This window comes from Nestor notabilis, unplaced genomic scaffold (genome assembly GCF_000696875.1).
Source record: "Nestor notabilis isolate BGI_N333 unplaced genomic scaffold, ASM69687v1 scaffold12307, whole genome shotgun sequence".
NCBI lineage: Eukaryota > Metazoa > Chordata > Aves > Psittaciformes > Psittacidae > Nestor > Nestor notabilis.
Window position 1 is genome coordinate 323 of NW_009937840.1, and position 13,024 is coordinate 13,346.

The following is a 13,024-nucleotide window of genomic DNA, read 5'->3' on the forward strand; positions in this document are numbered from 1 at the left end:
TTTACCTAAAGGGCAGGTCTGGAGAGCCTCCGCTTAAACAGTGCGGAGAGAGGCCTCAGGACGGGGTATTTCCCCTGCTCCAGCATCCCGCCAAGCCCAAATTGAAGCGAGCATCATCCTATGGATCGGCCTCAGGACACAGCCTTCAAACCATAAAGGAAACTTAAGGTGTAGTAAAGTAAGTCTGGGGAAAAAAAACATCTAGAGAAAGTGTTTGAATCACTAAGGATGAGGTTTAATCTAAAGCTGCTGTGGTGGGTTCACTTCAGCTAGGTACCCACCAAGGTGCTCTCCTGCTCCCCATCCGTCAGGAGAAAGTAAGGTTAAAAGCTCATGGGTGGAGATAAGGACAGGGAGATTATGCAGCAGTTATCACTGCAGACAAAGCAGGCTCAACTTGGGGAAATTAATCTATTACCAATCAAATCAGAGAGGGGTAATGAGAAGTAAAATCAAAGCTTAAAAACACCTTCCCCCCGCCCCTCCTTTCTTCCCGGGCTTAACTTTACTCCCAAATTCTCTACCTCCTTCTCCTGAGTAGTGCGGGGGGACAGGGAATGGGGGTTGTGGTCAGTTCATCACACATTGTCTCTGCCGCTTCTTCCAGTCCTCCATGAACTTCTCCAGTGTGAGTCCTTCCCATGGGCTGCAGGGGAACCTCTGCTCTGGTGCCTGGAGCACCTCCTGCCTCCTTCTGCACTGACCGTGGTGCCTGCAGAGGTGGTGCTCTCACATATTCTCACCCTTCTCTCTGGCTGTTGTTGTGCAGCAGGTTTTTTCCCTTCTTAATTATGTTCTCTCAGAGGTGCTACCAGCATTGCTGGTGAGCTCAGCCTTGTCCAGCAGTGGGTCCATCTTGGATCCAGCTGCATTGGCTCTGTTGGACATGGGGGAAGATTCCAGTAGCTTCTCATAGAAGCCACCCTCACTACCAAAACCTCACCACACAAACCCAGTACATCTGTATGGTTTCTGACTTGATATATGTCTCTGGCTAAATGAGAGAAAAAAAGGCCTTATTTGTGGAATATAAAATCAGAAGATAGCTTCATGATTTCCTTAAATCTTTACAAAGTATGGATTTTTATTCTTTGTTCTTCTGCATTTTTGTGGCAAAAGAGTCCAAATTGTTTATTGGATACAGACTGGGGCTGTGCAACTTTGATTCCATTTGTTTGTTCTTTATGATCCAGGACTTCAAGATGACAGGAAGAGGGTTTCTTGAACTAGACACTCTACAGCATGGAATATATTTGGAAAGATTTCAGCGGATGGAACTCATGCAAAAGATATTCAATGAGCTTCCTAAAGCAGATCAGTAAGTGCTGGTAAAATAAATCAAGTAGTTTGGAGGCTTTTCTTTTCCCTTACTCTTGAATTGCAAATCTGCCTTGCAGTTACAAAAATATTTGATGGTGAAGATGCTTGTTACTATCCAGAACAGCAAATTTGGGTTTTATATACAGTGAGTTCAGTGTTACCCCTGGTGCTGCTCAGCTGATTTCTGGCACGTGCCCCTCAATGCTTAAGGATCTGGGATGGCTGATCCTGAACTGGCTCTGAGCATTCAGACAGTGCTGTGCTCAAGCTAATACATTTTCTAGGAAACTGAAATGTTGGAGAGCATAAGGCAGACCCTCTTGTGATTCTGCAGGAGTCATCTTGGCTCCAGCAGGGCTGGCCTGAGGCCAGAGCTGAGGGAGCATCAACCTGCCAGTGTGTGCATTTCACTCTGTGCTGCTCCCTGTTTCAGGAAGGTGAGACCGAGGTGTCCAGGTGGTTGTGGTGGATGGGTCAGCTGGAGTCGTGTGGGCTCACCAGCAGGGCTCTGTGCAGCACAAAACTCACTCGCTGCCCTCAGGGCTTCACAAACACCTCTCTGTGTTCTGTGATTTCACTGCAGAACCCTGCTGGAGCCGAGCTGGTTCCCTAAGGAGCCGTTTGCACGTGTGTGTGATCTTGGATGAACTCGGTATGAATAAGAGTTATCAGAAGTTTCTTTTATTTATTTTATTTTAATAGGACTAAATTGGTGGCTGAGCAATGTGCTGGTAGTAACATAGGTGAGAGAGAAAACTGGCAAGGCTTTATCCCTCCTGTTACAGTCAGTGGTGCAGCTTTTGTGTAGGTTCTGCTGCCCTCGCATTCATCTTACAGCTCTTCTTCCTGAGAAGAGCTGGGGAGGCCAGGGAGAGGCAAGCACTGCAGTGGTGATGTGGTAACATCTTGATAGAACTGTGGTATCATTGCATCCCAGGTTGGAAGGGATCTCAAGGATCATCTGCTCCACCCTTTCTGGGAAAGCATGACCCAAACTAGATGTCCCAGCATCGTGTCCAGCTGTATCTTAAAAGAGTCAGATGTTGGGAATCCACCACTTCCCTGGGGAGATTATTCCAGTGGCTGATCGTTCTCATGGGGGAAAATTTTCCTCTTGCGTCCAGTTGGAATGTCCCCAGTAGTACCTTGTGCCCATCACCCCTCATCCTTTCACTGGTTTGGGTTGGAAGGGAGCTTAAAGCTCATCCATTTCCAACCCCCTGCCACGGGCAGGGACACCTTCCACTAGAGCAGGTTGCTCCAAGCCCCTGTGTCCAACCTGGCCATGAGACTCCTTGTCAAAAGGGAGTCTCCGTTTTCTTTGTAGCCTGGGTCTTGGAATGAAACAGCTGCCAGGGGCATGTGCCTTGACTTGAACTGCCCTGGAAGGACTTAAAAGTTTGTGTATCCAGAGGGGAGGTTGCTAATGGCTGGAAGGGAAGAGGGAGTACGCTGCAGTTGGACTGAGAGACTGACTGACTGCCAAAGCTCTTGGGTTCAGCACCATGGAGCCAGTGTTGCAAACAAACCCCAGCCCTTCCATCCTCCCTTTCTTTCCTTTGGTGCAGTGTAGCAGATTCTGCTCGTCCTGGGTACATTAATTTGCTCTATTTTGGCTTCTTAAGCATGCTGCTAAATTTTAATCTCACTCCTCCATGTTTATGCCTATGCACAGATGCAGTTCACAGCCTGGGATTGGAAACATACCAGCAGAATGCAATGGCTGGTCTGCAGAAACTGTACCCTGGGGCCATTCTGTGACTGACACCCAGAATTGGGAGACCTGTGATTTGAAAAGCAGATTTCTTATTAAAACACAAAAAAAGAATCACAGCTTCTAAGTAAGAGCCAGATGAATACCTGACCAGTAAAGTTCTTGTGCCATATCACATCAGAACTGAATTATTAGTTGCTCATTTTCATGTTTGAATGGAAGTATTTTCCTATAAAAAATGAGACCATTTGGTGTCACTGATGTCAGATGTTACTAATCTTTCAGGTTTTACACGATTACCACCTACATTCTAAAGTCTTCTTTCTGTGATTAGAACTCTATGGTCTACGGTCACTGCTGAATATTATTCTACACTTTAAAATGTAGAAGAATTTCAAGTGAGTGGATTTTTCATAATCATGGATTTTAATTGCAAAATGGTTTAGAGATTGTCAAGTTCGATAATTTGGCAAATCAATATGACATTTGGCCTCATGTGAATTGTGTGACTGGGTAAGCATTTTAGGTTTTGGGGGGGTTTAGTGCTAAGTCCAACTTACAAAACATCTTTAAAACACACGTTAACACAATATGGGCACAACCTTCCAGTTCACTGCTTTGCCTGGCAATGCTGCTCATTCCAGGAATTTTAGACTTGTGCAAACCTAAAGCAAAGAGTTGTTCCCACTAATAACTGACTGTACCAGGTATAATCTAAAGATAACACATGGCTTCCTTCTGCAAGTCAAATGAAATCAATCACAAAGTGCTCATCAGGCTTCTGAAACAGGCACGTGTTCCCATTCCCTCGCTCCCGCTGTGATGGAATGTACTCCAATGGGAACTGTTTGTCAAGACATTAAATGCTGACTTTATCTGAGCAGACTTTGTCCTATTCTGCCTTTACCTTATTAGAGGTAGCAACAGGAGTGGCTGCTTTAAACTGTATGTTAAAAATACAGCAGATAACAGAACCTGGTCCCTCTGTTATTGAGGGAAAAGAGAAGCTCCAGGGCTGTAAACCAGTATGTTGGACTTCCATAGCCTTTAACTAGTGTAACCTCCTGGCAAGGTAAGACCTTCAATTCAGGTGTTCCATGCATGTGAGGGAGGCTTGCAGCCCATCAGCCTGCAGCATCCCTATCAGGAATCCCCCAGGAGCTGCCGAGATCATTACTGCAAGATCTCGGTGGCCACAGTTGTCCACTGGCCTGTTCTCTAAGCTCTTCTGTTCAAGCTAAATCTCTACTTGTGGGTAAGCAGGCTGCAAACAAGGCTTATAAGAAATATATCTATTTTCTTAATTGCTTTTCAAAACACGTTCTCTTTATGCTTCAATGCTGATGAAACCTGGTGATCGGGAGAGCAAATTTCATGAAGTTTCCATTAGCCATAGGAAAACCTGTAGAAAAGGCTTCTCAGCCTTTCTGTCACTTCATTCTTGAGGTGTGTGGAAACCCAGGCATATGGTGAAGGATGCTCTCCTGATTGCTTTTGAAAGCAGCTACTCTGCATTTTGCACCAGTGAGAGATTTACATCTCTTACCTCATGCTGTAGGATACTCAGAGGTGAATTGTATCACCGAGTAAACCAAACTTCTTTACAGTTCTTCATTGCTGAAGCAACTTCCCTTCTTTCACAGGAACCTTTGTAATCATGGATCATACTTCCTAGGAGCAAACGCAAGCTTATGTGGCTTGGCAGGAAATAACTTCTTCAGGAACATCCTACACATCCGAAGAGCTGCCATTGTGTCTGCTCTGCCAATGGCCGTGCTTCCATTTATTTCAACAGTAGCAGTTTATGAAGTTTTTGTGCGTGAGCCTTTATTTGCAGGTAAAAAACCTCATTATTATTCCTTGCTTTCTGTATGCAATGTAACACCACAGGAGCAGAACAGAGGTCTTGAACTGCTGTGGTCCTGAAGTGCCTCCGTTTGTAAACCAGGGTTTGAATAACAGATTATCTAATGCATTGGGCAGCAGTGAGCTCTTCAAGTGGAGTGGGAAATGAGATACACATGTTTGTTTATGTATGTTTATTAAATTCTGTTACACATCACTTATTTTTAGCATTTTTCACTCAAAGTGGTGTGAAAGGGACTGCAACACAGCAGTTCAGTTTCCCCCATCTGTATGATTTCATTTGAAGGTCAACTTTAGAGTGATAAATTCTTTATGGGTTGGAATGAAAGTGATTTTGTTACAAAAGGAAGAGTCCTCCTTTCAAAATGTCTTGTGTACCTGTACAGCTTGGCTGCTCCTGTCCAGCGCCCATGTCCATAGTGTTGCATGCAGCATAGAAATTGATGTAGGTTCAGGTTGGATATAAGGAAGTTCTTCCCTGTGAGGGTGCTGAGGCGCTGGCACAGGGTGCCCAGAGAAGCTGTGGCTGCCCCATCCCTGGCAGTGTTCAAGGCCAGCTTGGACACAGGGGCTTGGAGCAACCTGCTCTAGTGGAAGGTGTCCCTGCCCGTGGCAGGGGGTTGGGTCTGGATGAGCTTTAAGGTCCCTTCCAACACAAACCTTTCTGTGATCCTGTGTGGTGGAGCCATGTGGATATTGACAGTGAAATACTGTTTGTCGTGCAGGTGACCTGAACTGTGAGGTCTGTGCTGTGGTCAGAGGAGGACTGGTCGGGGCTGTTGTGGGTGGTCTCTACCCTGTTTTCCTGGCCATCCCCTTGAACGGAAGCCTTGCAGCCAGGTACGTGAGTGAAATGTGTTTGTTGGTCATAGCTTTGGTTCTCAGTTTAAAATCTGTGGATGTTTAGTCTGTGTACACTTACCTTCTTGTAGGCTATTAGTGCGCAGGAGGGGATTTACATTAAGGTCATCTAATTACAAGGCAAAGTTCATTGAGAGCTCACCAAGCCTCCAAAGTGAAACAAGATCTGCAGACTGAGAGGCTGCCAAACACTCATGTTTAGCTGGAACCTTACAAGTGACCCATGATGTGCTTGCAAAACTGGCTGCCATCGTGATGAGCCTTTCTGGATGGCCATGAGGCTTCACAGATCCTGGGTAAAGCCCAGCTCCCTCCTGCAGGAGTAACTCCAGACTGGGTCAGAGCCTAGCAAGGTGATGGTGAGATGCTGGTTTGTTTCAGGGTGGGTTTTAGCCTTTATCCAGAGAGCTCAGTACCATCAGGTGAATTTAACTTAGGAATTAGTTAATTAACCTCTAGATTTTTTTAATGACTTTAATGTTAAATCTTGACACTTGAGATGGAAAAAAGATGAAAATGGAGTTTCTCCCCCTGTTTTGGCTGTTTAGGTATTCTTCATCGCCCTTGCCAGGGAAAGAAAATCTATTACGCTTCTGGCTCAGCATCTCTCAGCCTGTCTTCAGAAAGATGAGCTTGGGTGTACTTGTACAGGTTCTAACTGGATTGTTTCTTGCCACTAAACATCATGGAATATATATCAAAATACTACAGCAGATGAACTCTAGCAGGGATCCTGAAGAGTTACAAGGATGAAGTTAAGCAGCTTTTCAGTTGCCTTGGATAAGTAATCATAATAAACAAAGGAAGAAGTTGTTGCTTCCTGTATTTTTTAAATAGAAAACCAAAGGTAAGACTCTGCCCTGACCTTCTTCTTGGTTGGGAACTTAAATGCAAGATAAGTTTTCCATTATGTCCAGCTTGGATTGTACACCTGAGTAACAGCTTTGTAAGGACAGGTGGTTTTCTTTGGAAATGGGGAAAAAAGTATTTATATTGCCTGCCTGATGTTTGGCTCTAAGGTGGTGTTACATCTTTTAGCAGCTGTATAAACAAGTATTATTGCAAAAGGGGGTTTTACGTCATAATGCAAACCACAGTCATTATAAAAAAGCAGGGGGGTCAAGGCAAGGTCCATCTGAAAGGGGACTTTTTACAAGGGCCTGTAGGGACAGGACAAGGGGAATGGCTTTAAAGTGACAGAGGGGAGACTGAGATGAGCTCTTAGGCAGAGCTTTAAGGTCCTTCCAACCCAAACCATTCTCTGGTTCTGTGATTCCTCATCATGTATTTTTCTCCCCAACCTTTCCTCCATTCTGCTAGCACAGACTTCCCCTCACACGATCACCCCACCAAGGTGGCACGGGTCACACTGTAGGGAACTGCTGTCACAGTACTCAGGCGTGATACCTGTGTCAGGCTTCTCAGCATCTCTATCAGGCGACCAAAAAAAGCTTGGTCAGAACATGCTTTGTCCTTGTAACCAGTTTGCCTTGGAATTACCGTTTTCCCAAAGCAGGGAATTGTATTGAGATTGCCTCAGAGGGCTGGTGCTGTCTTTGCAATACCTTGGCTACCTCTCATTTTAAGCTGGTAGTTCAATGTAACTCATGAATCAGGTTTGTCGTCACGCTGGCAACTGCTGGTTCCAGAGCAGTTTAAGTGGCTGATTTTCCTCCTGCATGAGGAATCTTTAGTGTATTCTGTAGTGTGAGAAGTAAATTAGGAATTTTTCAGCAGAAGCAGTGGTGGTCTGAACCATAAAACCTGTATGATTACTGCTCAACAACCACATGGGCTTCAGTAAAGTTCCAGGATCTCCTGAGCAGCACATGGAAATATTTATTAATAAGAATTAAGAATTCAGTGTTGAGACCTTTAATTGAATTGGTTTAAAATTTCAGCACTGCTGAGAAGTACTGAAGTTTATCTACTCTTTCCTAACAAATCTGTTGTTCCAGCAGGAGAATCGGGCATTGTTTCTCTACAACCAGGAGTAGCGGCCCAGTTTGCACAGGGTAGCAGCAAAGGCACACGGCCTCCACCGTGGTTGTGATCTGAAGTTAGTGTATCTTTCCCCGGTTCAAAGTCTCACTGTGTTGTGCAGTGTTCCAATACTGGTCTGCATCTAAACAGAGATCTTGGCCTCACCTCAGCCACCCCTCTTAGAGATCCTCACAGAGCAACTGGTTTACAAGGTAGTGAATTACAGTATCAGACTTGAACCACTTATATGTGATAGTAAAAACGTAAAATCAAGCTTTTACTTTGCAGTACTACCTTTAAGAATGAAAATGAATGGGTTGGTGATTATTGCAAGTGTTTAACAACATGTAGTTCAGACATTGCAAACTCATCCACGTGCTTTTTAGAGTATGATGTTCAAAACCATCTTCAGTTCCATGTGCTACTTTCACTTTGGTATCGATTCAAGTGATAGTTAATCTCCATAATCAAAATGCATGTTCTGATATTTAATGGTCTGACTTGGACAAACTACACTTCTTAGATATTAATTTCTTAGGATGAAAAGTGAAGACACAAGAAAAAAGAAAGATCCCATTCCTCAGTGTTTTTAGGAAGTTGCAAAGCCTGATAATTGTTTCCAGTGTAACTGATGAATGCACACATTGCAGACCTGTATTTCAAGTGTTTGGCATTGGTGATGTCAGGGGTGAGCTGTGCACTCCTTAGCCTTGTGTTTAGAGAAGGAAACTTTTTCACTTGTATCCCTTGTGCTCCTCATTGAATTGGAGGTTCTCAAAATTAAGTGAAAGACTGAAACTGGCAGGGGTTGGAACTAGAGGAGCTTTAAGGTCCCTTCCACCTCAGTCCATTCTATGATTACAATTTTGACAAGAGGCATGAGAAACCTGAGACTCTGGAAGTACCAAGTGATGCCAAGTGTCGGAACGTGGTTCCCTGCGTTTCCTTTGACACCATCTCTCCAGGCAGGCAGTGATCACAGGAACATGGATTTGCTTTTTCCTCCCAGATGCTGCTAAGCTCTTCAGAGGAAAGAGAGAGAAGTTAATTTAGATTGCTACCACGAGTCACAGCATTGGGATCAACTGTAGAGGACTAACAGCAAACTGAGTATGAAATTGTTTCCTGTTTAAACACTAGAGCCTTCAAGCAACTGTGGGGTGAAGGAACACCAGAAGAGGACAGTAGCTGTGCAACTTAACTGGTGGTGGCACTTAGTGCTGTGCTACATACAGTTTAACACACACACACATTTCAGCTCTCAACAAGGTACTTTCTACAACTGGAAGCCAAAAGCCAGAGCACACGTTATGAGAGCTTTTAAGGTTTTAAGTCATGTTTTTCGTGAATTGTTCCTTTTTATCAAGCTGCAGACCACTGTCACTAGAACAGTGAACACACACTAAAAACTACTTGAGTGCCCAAAAGTCAACAGGTTATTTTAAGCTGTGCTCTACAAAGTGCTAAAGATGAGCAGAAATCACAGAGCACAGCACATAGCTCATTCTGGAGCTTGAACATGTTCTGTCCTTTCAGCACCCTCAAACCTTTTGCTACGCTCACTCCAGTGTTCAACGTGGAAATAATTTGATGAAGGATTCTGATTTAACAGCGTATTATTAACCAGCCATCAAACTTCTGAACCTAAAAATGGGACAGAGGAGGAAGATTCAATAGACCACAGAAGCTTTTATGTAACTGTGGCTTTCAGTAAACTCCTCCATGGTTTATTGATCAAACATACCCACATAAATAAAATACTAAGAAAAACAACTGTAATACCCAAGGAGTGGTGATTCCATGAAGCACAGCTCTTCGGTTCAAGGAATAATACACCTTTGTTTCATCCTCACCACAACATTAATTTGACAGATGAGTAAGAACTCATCAGTTTCTCCTGCATACCCACATCCACTTTATCTTGTTTTCCAACTGACAACCCACACAGACAGCAGCAACAGCACTTTCCCCTTCCTGTTCTCTCATTGTGTGTAATGAACCACTCGATTAAAGCAAGTCATTGATGAGAAGAAAAAGATGAAAAACACATTTGAGCCCATACATTGAAAGATGAACAAGTCTGGTTTTATTATGAGCTTGTATTCTTATCTGGATGGCACATAATTACAAAGAAACATTTACAATATATTTTTCAAGTATTAAGTTATGTCATTTCAAGGCTTCCACTTCAAAAAGCTACATTAATAACACACCATACAGATAGTACAGTCGGTTAGAGTTTCAAATAACTTCCTCCCCTCTATTTGGTTTAAATATGATTCAGTAGGCACTAGAAATGCCTGCAGCCACTTACTTCCTGGGGACTTGCCCTTGCTCTTGTACCAGTATACACCATTTTGCACGTCAGATCATCAGCTACTCTCAGACACAGCACACGTGTAGTGTCTGTGAGCCATGTGCAGGTTCACAACAGAGACCAGAACTACAGCCCTGACCCCTACCGCTTAGCAGCGATGCAGAAAGAAAGAATGCATATTTCAGTTAACTTAAACCCCACTTCTAGGCTGAAGTAACTGTAAAGATGCCACTGGAACATCCCATACTTGCTACATGAGCATTTCTCTTTTCATCAATCATGTTAAAAGTTCAGAACCAAGCATGTTCCTGAAGCCTGAGCTTGGCAGACTGAGCCCAGGCTGAATCTTGCTCCGTTATTTCCCTTCTGCCTATCAGTCAGTTCAGGTCTCAGTGGGTAACTCTGATTCTTGTGGCACTGGTGTAACCCATCCATTACAACAAGGTTACACAATTCAGGACTGACTGCACAGTCCCACTGATGCCACCACAGAGGTATAAGGGAACATGTATCCCACTAAGTCTCTTCTGTGCTGGCAGTACACCCTGACCAGATGGAATTCTGCACACAGTGGAGTAAAACCTGTTTGACAGAATATTGGCTTTTATAGAAAACATCTTGGATGGCAGTAAATGATCCCAACATTCAACCTTGTTTGTTTTTGTTTAACCAAAGACAGCAAAAGCCCTGTTACCTCTTTATTCTCATTTCTTATACTACCTTTTAAAATAAAGCAGGAAATGTGGCCAGCAGCTGGTCCCGTCTCTTCTGCCCCAACACAGCTGAATCCACTTTAGCATAAAGAAAAACAAGGATGCTAAATACACAGATACTTTATCACACAGTGATGTTTCACAAAGAAAAACCAAACTCCTTTTATACCCATGAACACTTGATGGGGTCTAGCACCAATACAGCAAATGACTGGGAGAAAACGCTTTCACCTCCTAATCCAGCCTTAAACACAACATTTAAGGCTTTAAGAAACAAGACTTCAGAAGCACTAAATAGAATCTTTTTGTTTAAGAAAATAAATGAAGCTGGTTTAGGAAAATGTATTCTTTGTGAAACCTCACTTTACATATTATCATTTTCACAGTCCTTCTTCCCCCAACCTGACATACATGTAAACAATCTAAACATTAGAATACAACTGAAAAAACAACCCACTTGCTTTTGTGATAGGGAGAAACACTGACTAGTACAAAAAAAACACACGTTACTGTTTGTCAAACTATTTTTCCTCCTATCCCAGTTAATTGCGGAGCACGTTTCAAATCATGAGTCTCAAGATACAGATTTGCTCATCTCTAAACTGTGCTTAATTCTATCAAGGGATAGATTTCTTGATACTGTAAGAGGCTGAATTAAGAACTCTACAGTAAAATTAAGCACATGCATATACATGCAATACCTTTAAAATTTAAAGCTACTGTGAAGTAACGTGGGGATTTGAGTGTGCACAAGCACAGAGATGGGCTTAGGGGAAGCTAAAGGAAGGAGTTACTTCGGTGCACTGCATTCTCCAAACCGCAATTCTGTTAGAGGTCCATGCAAAAAGTGACTCCTCTACATGAGGATTCCACTGTACAGCTAAAACCAGTGTCTGGGTTCTGTTTAAGCAGGCAAAACTCTGCATCATAAATTTGAGCAAGCCAAGGAAGGGCTTTTTAAAGGTACCGTGCATCCCTAACACTAGACAGGATCTGAAACCAACAGGTCACAAATTCTTTTTTTCCTTTTAAAAAGCAATTTACTTTCATTTGGGGGTCAGTCCCCTATGATAAAGGGCCGTTAATATCACATCCCCCTTATTAGCATGTTTCCCCTTTTCAGCTCATTACTTAGTTCAAAATTCCTATTTCAAATGGCATAAGCATTTCTGTTCTAGTTCGAAATGGAGCTCGTGTATTGGCTACTATGTGCATACTCATTTAAGAAAGGAAAACAGCTAATCAGAATGATGCAGTTGTAATTTGCACTATCAGTTGTCATTCAGAGCTAGAAACATTTTGGCAGAGTAGGCCAAGGACCAGAGAAATCACTTCCTGAACCAGCCGTTACAAGAGACTGGCATAAGCAAAGCAAGCTGTCTGATACCGCATTATGGGAATATATTGATCCTTACCAGGTTGCGAGGTGGAAAACGACTGTTCTTTAACCCCTACACAACGGAGCCTGGCAGGGCAAGCACCTAAAAGAGAAACTGTCAGAGAGGTTTTAATAGTAATGTATAACTGAGATGCAGTACAATTTTATATGCATGCTTTCTTTTGCCGATCATTACTATTTTCTTAAGTCTGTCCAGTGACGATGTCTTAATGAAGTTTTTGGTTTTCTAAGCAAGCATTTTCGGCTCCTCAGGATAAGCAGGCTAGACATTATCTGACTCAAAGACCGGGTAGTCAGCGTTATCTTTACTGGCAACTGCGAAGTGGAACCGAGCACACCTTCATGCATCAGGTTGGCATGATCTTTTTCACCCAAGTGCTGCAAAAACGGGCTCTGCCGGCACCTCTGCGTGTGTACGCGGGTCAGTTTGCACGACAATTACCGCACTGCTGTACGCAGCTCTTACACCAAACAGCCTCAGACCACTACCGTCCACACGCCAGCTTTACACGACCTTTAACCAAGGCCACCATCTGGCTCCCAACGTTCAAGAGGTATTTCTTTCTTTCTTTCATTACCCCGGCCACTAACGTGCCAGGCTCCCCCTCCTCTGCATATCCCCCAATACCACCCCATCACCACTGTATTGATTCTTTTCCTCCGCACCATCGCCTGCTTCCTCCGCCGCGACGCGAGGCCCCTGTTAGGGGTGAGAACCCCACGAGTACTTGCAGCAGGTACTTGACCCTACATTTTGAAGGAGGCCGCTGCCCGCCGAGCACAGATGGAGCAGAACTCCACCGACACCTGATCCCGGTCCACGTGGAGGCAGATCCCGCCGGGGGATGCCC

The 13,024-nt window shown here is 43.8% G+C and overlaps 1 protein-coding gene across 1 annotated transcript; it reads left to right on the forward strand.

The window, feature by feature from the left end:
• The first annotated feature begins 1,196 nt into the window (after window positions 1-1,196).
• Window positions 1,197-6,562, forward strand: TMEM126A (transmembrane protein 126A). The gene is made up of 4 exons (XM_010019035.1): window positions 1,197-1,318; window positions 4,678-4,871; window positions 5,626-5,740; window positions 6,310-6,562. Exons 1-4 carry the CDS (start codon window positions 1,203-1,205, stop codon window positions 6,512-6,514), a joined length of 630 nt encoding a protein of 209 aa, XP_010017337.1. The 5' UTR covers window positions 1,197-1,202; the 3' UTR covers window positions 6,515-6,562.
• The last annotated feature ends 6,462 nt before the right edge of the window (window positions 6,563-13,024 follow it).